Source organism: Chelonia mydas, chromosome 2, assembly GCF_015237465.2.
Source record: "Chelonia mydas isolate rCheMyd1 chromosome 2, rCheMyd1.pri.v2, whole genome shotgun sequence".
Lineage (NCBI taxonomy): Eukaryota > Metazoa > Chordata > Testudines > Cheloniidae > Chelonia > Chelonia mydas.
This window is the reverse complement of record NC_057850.1, coordinates 28,761,762-28,778,226: the sequence shown is the minus strand read 5'-3', so window position 1 is coordinate 28,778,226 and position 16,465 is coordinate 28,761,762. Positions and strand designations below refer to the sequence as shown.

The 16,465-nt window shown below is 39.3% G+C and overlaps 1 protein-coding gene across 2 annotated transcripts in view; it reads right to left on the bottom strand.

Moving 5' to 3' along the window:
* CSMD3 (CUB and Sushi multiple domains 3) overlaps window positions 1-16,465 on the bottom strand; it is a 1,174,472-nt gene that overhangs the window by 888,252 nt on the left and 269,755 nt on the right. For both annotated transcript variants that reach the window (XM_037892097.2, XM_043539165.1), the window contains exon 4: window positions 12,955-13,149. In XM_037892097.2, the coding sequence (XP_037748025.1) occupies window positions 12,955-13,149 (195 nt within the window). The remainder of the gene's footprint in view (window positions 1-12,954; window positions 13,150-16,465) is intronic.

Here is a 16,465-nt window from a genome sequence, read left to right as displayed (position 1 = left end):
ATATTTTGGAATAGTGCAATGCAGAATTATTGCTTTCCCATGTTACAGGAATCTCATAGGCAACACCTCCAAGTACAGCTTTGATTGTGGTGGTCTTATTTTGCTGTTTTTGTTTATTAATAGCCAATAAATTGGAAAAAAAAATATCCAGAGACTTTTAAATCCCAATACATGAGCCAGGGTCCTGGATCAAAATATAGTGGACCCAAATAGGTTAAGAAAGATCAATGAATAAGATCAATGAGCTCTGTTTCTGTGAGTAAGCTACTTTTCATTGACAGTTTGTTCCAGCATAATTACTTGGAGGCCACTGACTGTATTATTATTCTGAAGACAAAAAAAAAAAAATCTCCATACAGCCTGTACTACATGTTGAATAGGCTCAAACTGATAAATACTGGTCAGAAAGTTCAAATTTCACTTTAAAAGGAGGAATGAATTAATACTTGAAAGACAAGATTCAGTTTCCATAGAGGAATCAATTATCTTTCTTTGGTTTTAGTAAAGATATAGCCTTGAAGAATGTTAAAGCATCAAAGCAGAATTTCAGCAATGGAATTTATCTTTTACCTCCAGCAGCATTTCTGGCAATCACCTGTGCTCTTAGGGTAATAATTCAAAACCCTTAAAGGGTTTTCACTGCAGACAAATTATTTTTGCTACTGTTGCCTTCCAAATTTAATAGGTTACTTTATATCTTAGTGTTTGCACAGTGCTATTTAGCATCTAAGTAGTATTCTTGTAATTCACATTTATATACAGGTAAACCCTAATTTTATGGATTAACTGCAAAAAAAACCCAAAGCTTTTGTAAAGCCAAAGATTTCATAAAATCTGGAGAAATAACAACCCTAGTGAAAGGCTGGAGGCTGCAAAGTTGTTTTGAATTAAACAGTTTAATAAAAATGAGTTCATAAAACTGGAGTTTACCTGTAGTTCCTTCCATTTCAAAGTATCTCAGTGTGCTTTACAAAATATTATATATGCCCATAGAAGGGTAGGAAGTGAAATAAAATACTATATTCATTTGAAACTGTAGTGATATAATTAGGTACTATAAACAGAACATACTTTTCCAAATTAGAATTAGTCCAGGACTGCAGATCTAACACCTCCACTCTTACAAAAGTATGAAGGGATCTTTAAGATACATACTTGGCCAGGACATAGTTTTATATCATGTATGAAGGACTGGTGATGTATTAGCACGAAACCCTCTACTGCTATGCTGCAGCATTGACGTCGTTGATCTAATCCTCAGGGCAAATAATTTAAACTGTTGCCTGCTATCATCCCATGACCTTTTTCAGCGTTGCAGTTCTTCAGGTTTCTCACTCCCATTCAATATATTTGCTTAAATTAATTTTCCCAGATGAATTCATTTACCTTTTTCAGGTGTAAATCTCACTTTGTTATATCTCTGTAACAGTGTTTGTAAATATGTAGTTCAAGGACATCTGAAAATATGATTCATATGTTATTTACTCCTCACTCCACATTTTTAAAGGAGACTTTTAAAAAGGCCAGACCTAAAACTCTGTACCTAGTGTTTTGTAACTGCCCCTTGTTTCAATCCTGAACTAGTGCCAAGATTTTTGTCATCTTGTTTAATTCCACGTTTGGTTATTTTAAGCAGAGACTCTCTGTGCTTCTCTTTTCTATTTCAGTACTTGTACCCTCAAAAAAAAATGAATAAATAAAATAAAAGGTCACCCATGATCTTCATTACCAGTTTTGATCTCATGGCTATTTGTAGATCCTTTGGGTCAAGTATGGCCCATTTCCACTTCTTCCATTTCTGTTGCTCCTGTATTAATTGCGTGCATCTGTGATGACATTCCCTTCATGAGCATTATCCCTGAAAATTTATTCTATGCCCACTAGGTAATACTATCCCTCATTTAGAGTAATTTCTATTTCGTCTTGCCTATTTCCCCATATTCCCTTTTTGTGGCATGGTCTGGTTCAAGGACTACACATGTCACCACTGAGAAAGATACTACCCTAATCAATGCAGACACACTGGACTATAGACATATTCACTTTGGGCCAGATCATCTGCTGACTTCAGTGGAACTATGACTATTTACACCAGCTGATGATCTGTTCTCTTGCCTATAAGAGGAAGTCCAAAATCATGTCAAAATGAGTTCCTAGAAGGTCCTTGATGTTCTTGTTAGACAGCTCCTTTCAGTATTGGTGGAGATTCCTGCCCTTTCCTGGTGATGTGACACAGAATTTTGTATACTGCAAAATAGCAATATGCAGTCCAAATCCTTTCCTTTAAAATGACTTGGATGAAAGCTAGATTGTGGTAGTCAGTTGAGGATTCTCACCCAAATACGTTAAATTGCCAATTAATGCACACGTTGGAACTATATAACCTCTTCAGATTACTGTACTGCTCCATAGCCTGGCTAGAGCTCAAATAGCCCTAGTACTAGAAACAGCAAAGTATATCTAAACTTGGGAAATGTCACTGATCATTTGGAATTAGGCTCAAACATCCCTTTAAGGGCTTTGATATTGAAGAGAAGGTCAGCCTTTGTGGGCTGATGGGGTCTTACGTTTATTGTGAAAGTCATATTCTAATATGAACTATAAAAATGAATGGGATTGATTTTTTCAAACATACATCCATAATATTAAAATATGCATATAAGAATTTGTCTTTTTCCTAAAAAATAATCAGTCATCTTTATCTATCTGTTGTCCCTCGTCTTATTCTTAGATTATAAACTCTTTAGTACACGTACCATCTTTTTGTTCTGTATTTGTACAGCACCTAGTACAACGGGGTCCTGGTCCATGAGCTCCCCCTAGGTTGTATGATAATACAAATAATAAATAATAATAACAATAATTCCAGCAGGTAAGAAAATATCTAAATATCTCCGCATTCTGGAAACCCACCATGAGGGCCATGTATGAATTTTGACAGATGTGCACAATGGTTACTTGACATTCAGCTAATCATAACTTTGAAGAGAGTTTTGTTACATAGACGTTTTCTTTATAAATGAAGAGTAAGACGACAAAGCTCTGGAACATTAATCCAATTAATTGTAAACAATGAAAGTATCTAAAAGTCATATTTAAAACATAACAGATACATTTCTGTGGCTGAGAAATACATACCACATTATTATTTTTGGGTCTGTCAATAATATCTATTTAGTGTAAGACTGTATATTTATAAATATTTATATTATTTTATAATACCATGCTTCCTGACTCTCATCTCATGTCAGTGTTGGTCAGGAGCAGCAACTGCAGTGAATTCAGTGGAGTTTCACCACTGCACAACTAATTTGAGTAAGTTCAGGATTGGGTATTATGTCTCTATGGACAGAGACAGAAGCGCGCGCGTGCACACACACACACACACACACAGAGATTATTCCTCATCAGGATCAACTATATTTGTTCACATAAACTGTGACTGGGACTGTACATTTATGTGAAATGACCCTGATAATGAGAACCAAATATTGTGCTGAGATAATGACACCGAGATAATGAGAAAAGGCGAATATGCCAAGGTATGATAGAAAGCAATGTCAGTGCAGTTCATACCGGCATATGTTTGTTTCCATTTTATTGTTTAAAAAATTACAGATTTCAGAGGCAACTAAGATCTTTCAGCATAAATATAAACCACAAAATGAATTCTTCCCCCCTCCCATTTACACCATGCTGTTATCTCAATTGAAAATCCTTTTTCATCAAACTAAAAACACAAAACAAAAACTATTCTCGTGTAATTTGGGGGGGACTGTCATTACCATTTGTAGACTGTGGTACCATCTGAGTTCCTTAATCTAAGAACTGTGGGAACCTCAGCCATTCATGACTATTGAGCTAGGTTATTAGCTTTAAAATGTCTCAGCTGGAATTTAAAATGAAAAATGAAAAAAATGGGCTCAGTTATCAGATATATAAGTCATTGCCTTCTTTCAGACATACATTTTTAGGTATTGCAGTTAAGGTTTTCGCTTTCTTTTCTTTTTGATTTTTAATTTAACAACCCAATGTGGGTTAAATTCAAGTCACTTAGGGCAAGATTGAGATTTAGCTTCAGCCCGGAGGAAGAGGTGGCATGTGGCTGCTCCTGGGGAGGAACTGTTATTCTTGGAGTCTGTTCCTTCTTTGCTTCCAACTCATTAGTGGGGGAAAGTAATTTACTGCAGCCCTTTAGCTGGAGCAGCTTGCTTCCCTCCCCAGGCCATCTTAGCTCCACTGACTGGCACACTGGGGGTAGGTAGAGCTGTGATAGTGGGGTGGAGGATAGATTTTACTTCCCCTACTCTCACTTTCTCTTCTGCATGGCCATGTAGAGCTAGGATACAAATCAACCTATAGGCATGGAGTGTGGCTTTATGGTTAGAACAGGAGCTCAGGGGAGCTAGGTTTTATTTATGACTCTGCCACTAAACCACTTACATATCTGTGCCTCAGTTTATCCTTCTATAAAATGCATATATTACTGTATAATCAACCCTCAGGAATGCTGAGAGGTTGAATTGATTTTCTGTTTTTCAAAATGCTTTGAGATCCTCTGGATAAACGTGCTGTATAGGCACAGAGTATTATTGGTATTATATAAGCAGATCTGCTTCCTCTAGCAAAGCTTAGTATCCTGCCTCAATTTAGACCATCTCAGACGCATTTTTCCTACTCTCTGCCTTTATACCTGCCCTAAAAATGCCAATCATTCAAAAATTAATCTGATTTACTTTACCAATGGGAATATATCAGTGATGTATAGTTAGCATAATTTTCCTCTCCAGCAGCTTCTGAATGCAGAAAATGGGAAAATATTTAATACTGAGCTGGATGCTCTAACTCAAATTTGACTCTTGGAACATTTTTGCATTATACAGATAGCTTGGAGCCTATATAAGGGAAGTAAATCCATTACACAATAAGAGAGAAAATACAATTTTTAGATAACCATGTTGGAAGGACAAGTATAGAATTCTAAGAACCATTTGGAGAGAATAATTTAATGACCTTTCCAGACTTAACAATGCAATTTGACAAAGCATGGAAAATGAGCTTGATATACTGGACGATAATTAATCCAAAAGTCTAAAACACATCTTGCCCCCACAAAATGTGCACCTCAGTCAGATGCTCAAGCACTCAGATTTGCTCTCACAACTGAACTGAAGGTGCAGAAATGCCTGTGGAAAAAGTAAGGGCATAATTAAGTTGAATGGCTCATTCAATGTCTTTTCTGTTTTTTCCAAACATTTCTTCTAGACACAATAGCACAAAAATGGTTGATCTGGATATCTGATGTGCCTGCAAACTGAGCACTATTAAGATATTACTCAGCAGACATTTTGGTGGGTTGGCTTTCAGTCCTATCGCTATTTAAATCATCATCATAATCATCATCATCCTCTCCACACCATACGTGCATAAGGCAGAAGCCAAACAATAAAAATCATCCCTATCCTGGGCTTATTTTTTCAGCCCTTTTACGTTTTGATGTTGTAACGCTACTTCAGCCATTAGTGCACTATGGACTGTGACTTTAGGTCACACTTTCCATCTCTTATCCCCAGGTTGCCAAAGAAATGCTTGTTTAAGTAGCCTATTATCGGGCATTCTTAAAAGATGTCCAAGAGACGTCCTTCTCTTCTTCCATACTATCTGTATTATGGAAGGTTGTCGTGCATATTCTAGGATCTCCCCATTACTTACACACACACACACACACACACACACAGTGAGAGAGAAAGAGAGAGAGAGAGAGAGAGAGAGCTGGCACACTAGCTTCTGCTATAGTTAAAGCTGTCTCAGTATTTCTATTCTAAGATTCTCCTATCAGGGAAGGGTTAGGCACTTTCTGAAGGACAAAAAGCCTTCCTCAAAGTAGTTCTTATAACTGGGAAAAGATTAGATGAAAATGAGTTAATTCCATGCTTCTGTAATTCCCTCTGTGTGGGATCTGTTCCACCTCCCTTCCTGAAGAGAGAGCCTCCAGGAATTTCTACAACAGAAATAATTTCCCTACCAGAGGATATAGGAATAAATTAGTATCCCTTCAAATATTTGGTGCTCAATGTGTTCTATATTCTGTCAGAAAATTCCCAACATGCTTTATTGGTAAGCGTGGATGTTTGGGACCTACTGTGCTCAGGTGGTCTCTTCAGATTATTTTTGCATATAAAGAGCAAAAGATAATACTTAAACTGGCATTGACAGGGATTCAGCAGAGAATCTTTTGCTCAGCCATCAGAGTTTTGCTTTTAATGGGAGGTGCAACCCTACTTCCTGCAATCTCCACAACTTCATATCATGGAATCCTGGGAAGGAACCTCAGGAAGTGTAAACCCTCTTCCTCATTTGGCTGGCTGCTTCATTTCAGAGCTCAGCTATGGAAAGCCTTCTTAGGACAGAAGAATTGCTTCCCCATTAAAATGCTGAAGGGAACTTAATGAGCATCCTGTAACTTCCAATATAAATTTCATGAGTCAAATTGCTATATATGATGAGAGGGCAGGGTTGATACCACAACTTTGCTGTTGGAAAGTGGACTCACAATGTCAGATTAAATAAATAAATAAACCATCCTCTCTTGAATGAGAGGCTCTTTTGCTTCTGATCCTTGGATGCTTGTATAGTTTAAAGGGTGGTGTATTTCAGTTGGATACTGACCCTTTGCTTGTCCATATTCCAATGCTTCTCCAACCTGGATGAATGTTTATATCTGTAACTACCAATTCCATATTATTTGTATTTCTTTCCTTGTTACCCCTTACATCTAAATTAGACTCCCTTATCCAGTGTGGCAGACCACCACTTAGCCTTTTTGCAGCATCTACATGTTCAAAGCTCAGCTCTCCGTGACTCTACTTGCAACTGTGAGTGTTGAGTCCTGGGCTTTCAAATTAAGCACCCATAAAATAAGGACTACAACCTCTGAAAAGTTTAGTTTAAGACCAGATTTTAAAGATATTTATACATTGCTCCATTCAGTAAGTAATTTAGACAGATAAGTAATTTAGACAGATAAGTCCTCTTTTCAGAAGCAATGTAGGCACTGATTTCAATGAGAGATGATTTTTTAAAGTATTTTTGAAAATCCCACTAGTTGCCTATTTGCATCTTTAGGTGCCTAAATTCCTTTAAAAATCTGGCACTGAAGCCTGTAATTCTGAGCAGAACTCTGGAAGAGGCAGGGACAGAATCTAATTCTCCAGAATGGTCATCCTTCCTCTTCCTGCAGTCCCTTGCCTAATTCACTACACACCTTCCAACCTCTGCAGAAAATGAAGTGGTGTTCTACAGACAACTATGTCATTAACTGCACAATCCTGATTCATGTCTTTTGTTCCATCCAACCAGTGCACTGAATGAAGCAGGGGTCCTGTGCAAAAAAATATCATGGAATCACAAGGCCTGTATCAAGGATTGCCAGGTGTCCGTTTTTCGACTGGAATGCCTGGTTCAACAGAGACTCTGGTGGCTTCAGTCAGCACCACTGACTGGGCCATTAAACGTCCGGTTAGTGGTGTGGCAGGGCTAAGGCAGGCTCCCTGCCTGCCTTGGCTCTGTGTGGCTCCCAGAAGTAGTGAGATGTCCCCCGTCCAGGTCCTACACGTAGATTCAGCCAGGGGGCTCTGCACGCTGCCCCTCGCCCCAGGCACCAGCTCCACAGCTCCCATTGGCCGAGACCCATGCCCAATGGGAGTTGAAGGGGTGGCACCTGCGGACAGGGCAGTGCGCAGCGCTGCCTGGCTGCACCTCCGCATAGAAGACGGAGGGGGGAAATGCTGCTGCTTCTGGCAGTTGCCTGAGATAAGCGCCGCCTGGAGCCTGCACCCCCTCCCATGCCTGAACTCCCTTCCTAAGCCCTGATCCCTTCCCACCTGCCGAATCCCACAGCCCCAGCCTGGAGTCCCCTCCTGCACCCCAAACCCCTCATCCCCAGCCCCACCCAGAGTCTGCACCCCCAGCTGGAGCCCTCACCCACACCCTGCACTCCAACCCCCGTCCCAGTCTGGAGTCCCCTCCTGCACTCTAAACCCTTCAGCCCCAAACCAGAGCCCTTTCTGCTCCCCAAACCCCTTATCCCCAGCCCCACCCCTGAGCCTGCATCCCCAGCCGGAGCCCTCACCCTCTCCCATATCCCAACCCACTGCCTCAGTCTGGAGCCCCCTCCTGAACCCTGAACTCCTAATTTCTGGCCCCATCCCAGAGCCTGCACCCCCAGCCAGAGCCCTCAACCCCTTCCACACCCCAACCCCCTGAGCCAACCCAGTGAAAATGAGCAAGTAAGTGAAGGTGGGGATAGTGAGTGATAGAGGGAGGTGGAATGGAGTGAGCAGGGCAGGCTCCCCAAGAAGGGGCAGGGCCTCTGAGAAGGGGTCTGCCTCAGAGAGGGGGCAGGGCAAGGGTGTTTGGTTTTGTGGGAGTAGAAAGTTGGCAACCCTAACTGTATCACAGTGCATGTGGACAAAGAGAGTGAACTATGGTTGCATGGGTAACTTTAATTCTGGCATCACCTAACTTTTGAGTGCTTCACTTTGCAACCTTAACATATTAAATATATTGTCTGTATAATTACTAGGTTTCTGAAAAAGCAAACTGCAGAAACAGAAATTCCATGATGTGGAATCCTACTGACTACTGGCTTAGAACCTTTAGATCTCATCCATTCTGCAACTTGAGCTAACGGAGTAACTGCAGAGATAGAAGTAGTAGGTTGTTATTCTTCAGGTGGACCAGAACTAACCTAGGATGGGACACACACTTTGCTAGTGAGTTTCACCGGTATTTGCTGACAGCAGAGGAATGGTGAGACTCAGGAATCTTTTCCATTCTCTTCTTCTGCCCTAGCTTGACTCCTTCTGCCTGTGTGCCCTCCAGCCTGTTCCTGTTCCAGTGGTGTCTCTACTTCCCCCACACAGCTACTTATTCTTGTTTTCTCTGACTCACTCTGTGCTCTTTGTTGAAGTCTCAGTCTCATTAGGATTTAGTTGACAAACTCTGAGCACAACTATACTGAGCATGTGCAAACTGAGATTTTTGCAAATGATATAATATAACACCTTTGGATTAAAAACAGTTTTTGTAAAATCTCTGGGAATTAAAATAAAATCATTTTCTTAACACTTTTTTTCCCAGTTAAAATTCATTTCCAAATTAAACAAAATATAGCAGCATTAGAATAAAAGTTTCCGTAATATAATTGCTTCTTTTATCTTGGAATAGAACAACCTTTTAAAATATAAACGTCAGAATATTATCCCTGATTATCAAATTGTTTAATTAATATAACCTTTACAGAATGACAATATTATATATAACTTTGACCTTATTTATTAGCTTTCAGTGAATTATTCCTACCCTCCTGCATTATGCTGCAGCTTGCAATTTCTATATTATCTCAGAAATAGAAGGCAATATGATGAAGCTCTTGTCATCTTTCACCATTAAAGTCAGTCTTATCAAAATTAATATGTCAAGGAAGCAGGCTTTATTTAAAAACTGGTCAGGGATTATGCACAGTATAATTGACCACTTCACAACACAATAAACCCAAATTGTTTTTAGTTTAACTAACATTTTTGGACTTTTAGTAAATCCAATAAATATTACATTATTTCAAGGAATGCCTGACAGCCTTGTGAAAATTTCAGGTGAAAATTTTCAGTAGGTTATTATGGATACCAGTTGGCAATTGGGTTTTGAAATAAAGCAATGAGTCTATTGTGCTACTGATTACTGGAGGTACTCATTTTCCAGCAGAAATCAAAAGAGACTTGTAGAAACAAACCAACCAGTGCTCCCCCCACTAAAAATGCTGAATCAGAGGAATCTCATGAAGCCTACTGGAATCTCCAAAAAACAAAACAAAACAAAACAAAAAACCAAAAAGAACATTTGGTAACAAAAATATAGCATCTAAAAATATGTAATGATGTCATTCCAGGAAACCTAGGCCACGATTCTGCATTTGCAATCTCCTGGTTATACCTTTGTATTCAGATGAAGCCCTGTTGATTTAAATGGGAATCCACCTAGCTGAAAGGGCCCAACCACAAGGATCTGATTGCAAGATCACACTCCCAGGGAGAAAGATCATTCACTGAAATGACCTAAAAACGTGAATCCTTGGAATTTACCTGTGAATGATGAGAGACAGAGAATATCTGCCTACAAGGGTCTATTTCACAGGGATCCAAACATGCTACACATTATGTAGTCCATTCCTAGTGTGCTAAAAGTGACTGCAGGGTTGTTTGGTTTGTTTCTTCTTTGGTTAGATCTATTTACATTATGCTATGAATTTCACTGACAAGCAGACAATGAAATTCAGCAACTGCTGGAGTGGAAAAGACTTTGACTTTTTGCACTCCAACTAATCAAAATAAAAGGGAACAAAAATCATACATTTATCTGAAAAAGATCACCAGGAATTATTCATCAGGAATTCCCTAGAATTGGAAGAAATTCCTTCCCGACCTCTGGTACATACATACACACACACATTCACTGCATAATATTCCTTCTTAATGTAAAGGCCATTGGTAGGGAGTGATACGACACTTATCAGTGAAACTCCCTAAGGATGAGGATTTAATCAAGGAAAGTCTCCACCAGAAATTGAGGGAAAGCAACAGGAAGCTCATTAGAGGGTCATCACTCTTAGCAAACTCCTGCAAAGTTATATATTGGATAATTAAAGCATTTTACAAAGTGGTGAGAAACCTGTTAAAAAGAAGTACCAAAATCTACTATATCCAATATAAGCCTAGGTATTTGTCATATGGAACACAGATTCATATATTTTAATACAAGATGGAGCCATTGTGATCACCTAGTCTGACTTCCTGCACAATCCAGGCCAAAGAACCTCGCCCAATAATCTCTGCATTAAGCCCATGATTTCTATTTGAGCTATAAGATATCTTTTAGAGAGACATACAGACTTGACTTAAAGTGACAGAGAATCCATCAAACACAATGTTAAGTTGTTTCAGTGGTGAATTATCTTCAGTATTAAAAATGTGTGCACTTTTTCTAGCCTGAATATTTTTTTTTTGAAGTGGGGAGACGAGAATTGGACACAGAATTTCAGCAGTGGTCTCACCAATGACATATATAGAGGTACTACCATCACCTTCTTCCTACTTCATATCCTCCTGCTTACACATTTGAGGATTATATTTGTGGTTTTAGCAACAACATTGCATGGGGATCTCATGTTCAACTGATTATCTGCTATAACCCCTAAACCGTTTTTAGTGTCACAGCATTCTAGAATAGAGGCCCAATTTTGTTAGTGTGACCTACATTAATTTTTTCTAGATGTTTGTCCTGGCATTTATTAAAATAGATTTTGTTCAAGTACGTATAGCTGCTGTGACAAGGTTGGGCCAGATGGCTACAGGAGTGTGATAGAAGGCAGATATATTAGCCCCAGGTTAAGTGGGGGTCCTGTTTATGTCCCATATCAGCTGTTCCATGATTCTGTCTGGGATCAGTGTTAAACTAACCAGTTTATAGTTTACCTGGGTCATTTCATTTACCCAGTGAAATTCTGGCATGACTTTGGCTTTTTTCTTCCTACTCAATTTTTCTCCTGATTGTTTTCAGCTTTAGGAATGGGCTTTTTAAAGCAACAAATTACTGGCTGCCTTTATATTCTGTTTGCACATAAATTAAATTAAGTCATAATCCCCTGCACCTGGGAAGCCATCTATTCTTAGGCCCGTGATCAATTCATCTTTATCTACCAGAATGAGGTCTAATATAGTATTACCCTGAGATGGATGCAATACACTTTGTGCTAGAAAGTTATCTATAGTTTTAGGAGCTCCAATAATGTTTAACTGGTGGTAGCATGAGACCTTGAGTATATGTCCCTCAGATTGAAATCTACATAAGGTATGTCTCATGTTGAAACAAAATAGCTAAGAATAAAGGCCAAATCGTGCTTGCTTTACTTCTGTCATCAATGGATCCATTTCCATGAGTAAAAGTAACAGACATGTAAGATGACAGAAAGTAAATATTTGTTTTCATTTTCTCCCTCTGAACTTCATTTAGTAGAGGTAGCTAATTGATAACTTGTGTGATAAATTGCTCCCACTGATAAGACTCCCATTAACTTTATTAGGTGCAGCATTGGACTCTTGAAGAACAGATATCTTCAAAAGAGTGTGACCAAATGCTTCATGAAGCAGATCTGAAGAAATGATGATTCTCACCCAGTATAAGTGTAATGTATGAATGACCAATAAAAATAAGTAAATAAAAAGGTCAATAGTTTCTTCAGGAAATGTGCAGTGCTGTGCTATGATGGTGCATTATTTGTAATTATGAGATAATTTATTTCAACATAGAAATATTTTTGAAAATTATTCTCTAAACTGTACTTTGCAATTGGTGACATTTTTCCAAATGTGAAGTGGAATTTGTATATTAGAAACTAGATGGAGACATTATGACTAAACAACTATGTAATGTTCAGCATTCACTGTGCATAAGTAAATGGGCATGGTCATAATTTCTTCCATCTTCCCCTTACTTCAAGAGGAAACTAAGTTACTGAATCCTTTTATAGGGTGTGGTTTACTTCCTCCTCGTGCTCAGCAATGCTGTCTGACTTCCTGCCTCATACACACATAGGGAAATAACAATGTCATAGAGCCCCACCCCACTCCTAAATTCTTTTGTTTATTTCCCTGTGTGGCCACATCAGTCATATTCACAATCAAACACTAAGTATCTAGTTCAGAATTCTATCTTTTTCATCTATTGTAAAAGGGGGAAGAACTAGGTTTTAAAAACAGAACTGGCAGAACAATTAGGAAGGGCATACAATAAGGCTGATAAGTAAATTGTTCAATTTATTTTAGAGAAATAGTAAGTTGCTTCAATTCATAAATGTACATTAAATACTTAAAGAAAGATTAGCATAGCATTTCTTACCTCTGCAGATAGGAACTGGGAAATCCCATGATGCTGTGTTCACTGAGTTAGCTATGCAGGTAAGCTGTGGGTGGCCATCCAAAATGTATCCAGTTACACAACTGTAGTGGATTTTATCACCAACATCAAATTTCATACCAGACAAGATACCCTTTGGTGGAATTCCTGGATTGCCACAAGAACTACTCTGTAACTCTGTAAGGGAAAATATGAATTTATTAATTATTTTTATATAAATCACTGTCTATACTATATTAACAATTTGTAAAAGTAAATTGTGACCATTTAGGGCAGGGGTGTGTCTTCATGTGTGTTGGTACAGCACTTAACACAATAATTCCCCCGCGCTGATTTGGGGGGTACTGTGGGAAGAACTGTGGGGGTACTGCCAGCACCCAGTTAAAAGGGCACCAGGGTCCTGGGAGGGACATGGGGCCAGCTGTGGGCGGCGAGACACCAGCCTGAAGAGGGTGCTCAGGAGTCTGGAATGCTAATTCCCCGAGACGACCAGCAGGTGGTGCTGCTAGTGAGTCTGTGCCCGGTTACACCCGGTAAGAAAAATACTGTTCAAGTTAAAAGCTGATCTGATAAGAACCCAGTGTTAAAACTAGTAAGCTAATACTCCCAGGACTCAAAAAAGAAGGGTTACACTATTAACACTTATTCAAATGTCAAACCTAGTTTGTTTGATTTCAGATTTAAAAATCTGAATTAAAAAAAAAATTGCACCCTGGCAAATTCATAAATTGACTCTCTTTCATGCTTTCAGCTATCACTTTAAGAACGGGGATTTTTCCTTGTCCGGTTTCCACCCTAGAGGCTCTGTAGGGAAACATGCAAGCTGGGTCTAGCCGCAATCAGTCAGCTGACAGACAGCCTTGAGTAAGGTTGAGTTGTGCCTCTCTGTTTTAGGAAGCAGCCTGCTTTGTCTCTTTCCGTTTTGGAGTTCTTGTATGTCACCATTCTGAATTCTAAGGAATAAAGTAGTGTTCCTTCCAGCAAGAGTATTTTTTAGTTTTATCAAATGTCTCTGTTTGTTTGCTGTGAGCATAACAGAGCGCTTTGGTAATATATCTATACAAACAAAATATTATGGCATCATAAACATACAAATGATCATAAATATTAAACATTCCTTGAGGTCCATCTAGAGAAATCATCCTGCAACGACTTCTTTCCAATGGGGAAAAAACAGATTACAAAGGAAGGTTCAGTAGAGAAATTTGATATGTTAGTGACTATGAACTACCTGAATTCAACATAGTGAGCAATAATACACAGGCATATAAGCACATTAGATTTGAAGGAAGTATTAATAAAAAGGAGTGAATAGTGTGTGCTGGAATTATATATTTACAATCCATGAGCATGAAAACATAGTGCATCATAAAAAGGACAATAATTAAAATACAACAGACTACAATTCCTCGAGAGATAAAAAAGTGGGAAGCAGGCAATGTGTTTTCCAGAGAGATTGCTCAAAAATCTCATGATAAAAAGTGACTTGTACTGGAAATGAACAAGGGAAGGAAACCAAATAATAATACAGAGAATCACTTAATGACTTGAAGGGTAAAGATTAAGGAAGCAGAAGAGTAGCATGAAATAATGAAAATTAAAGGGAATAAGAGGAATAAGAAGGAGTTTTGCTAATATAGAAAGGAAAATAAGACATACCAGCGAGAAAGGAGTGCTAATAAAGGAGAGAAATATAAAACAAATGTCTCAAGAACGGTTAACCCGTGAACTGCTTTTACAATTTGTCTTTAATGAGAAGAATATGGAACAGAATGATGGGCAATTGTGAAGAACTGAACATCTTGACACTATTGTTGTTAATAAAAAATTGGTATGAAAACACGTGGAAAAATGATAATGCATCAATCAGCAGGGCTGAATGATATTCATTACAGTATGGTGGGAATTAATGTGGGAATTAATTAATACAGTAAGTCCTCACTTAAAGTCATCCTGGTTAACATTGTTTCATTGCTGATCAATTAGGGAATATGCTCGTTTAAAGTTGTGCAATGCTCCCTTATAACGTCGTTTGGCAGCCTCTTGCTTTGTCCCTTGCTTGCAGGAAGAGCAGCCCGTTGCAGCTAGCTGGGGGCTGGGGGGCTGGGGGGCTGGGGCTTGGAACCAGGGTGGACCCGCAGATCCCCTATCAGCTCCCCTAAGTTTTCCCTAAGTTCCCTGTGCGGCAGCGCCCAGCAGGCTATCAATTGCCGGCAGATCAGCTGTCCCTCCCCCCACTGCCATGTGCTGCTCCTGCCCTCTGCCTTGGAGCTGCTCCCCGGAGCCTCCTGCTTGCTGTGCGGGGTGGGGGTGGGAAGAGAGAGGGGCTAATGTCAGAGTGTCCCCCCTCCCCCCTGCTCACCCCATCCATAGAGCGGGGGGGGGAAGACACGACAGAGCTCAGGACAGAGGGAGCTTGCTGGCCGCAGTGCCATCTCAACTTCCTGATATATTTAAAAAAGCAGTATACTTAGAGTGGGGTCAGCATCCTTAAAGGGACAATGTGGATCTCTCTCTCTCTCTCTCTCTCTCTCTCTCTCTCTCTCTCTCTCTCACACACACACACACACACAGGGTGTGTGTCTCTGTCTCTGACTGCCATGCTGTCTCTTCTCCCTCCATTTGTACTGCCTTGTAGAGTGTGAGGCTACATGAACAACAATGGGTTAACCCTCGAGGGCTCAGCTGATTGCTAGTTCATCATTTAGCAATAAGGCATTCCCTAGGAAACATCCCACCCTCTAACTTCACCACCTCAGCCAAGCTTCACAATCATCATTGCTGTGTACAGTATTAAATAGTTTGTTTAAAACTTATACTGTGTGTGTGTGTGTGTGTGTGTGTGTGTATAGTCTTTTGTCTGGTGAAAAAAATTTCCCTGGAACCTAACCCCCGCTATTTACTTTAATTGTTATGGGAAAATTGGATTTGCTTAACACTGTTTCGCTTACAGTCACATTTTTCAGGAACATAACTACAACATTAAACGAGGACTTACTGTACATTAATTCAGTGTCAGTTATTTTGGAACATTTCTGGTGAAAGGGGGAGGAACAAGAGAACTGGATAAAAAGCTAATGTTATGAACCAGAAACTCTGCAAGCATAAAATCATCATCACTCTATTGACTTCACTGAAACTATGCAAAATTACACCAGTTGAAAATCTGACTCATACTATTTTCACTATAAAAAACAACTCAAACCAAAGAACCTTATCCATAACCAGCATCACCTTGTCCCCACCCCCAAAAAGGTGGAAAAAATGAGCAGTTTTAGCAACTGCCATCCAGTAAATCTGTAATATTGAGTTACATTCTCAGCACTATATGATCAGAAAAATATCGACAGATTAGTGGGAAGTTCAGAGAAGATCAACAAAAATGATCAGAGACCTAGAGTAATTGATTTAAGGACAAAGATGAAAAGATCTAAATGCATGTAACCCGCCTAAGCAATATATACAAGGGAACAAGACAAGAGTCTGCATGTAG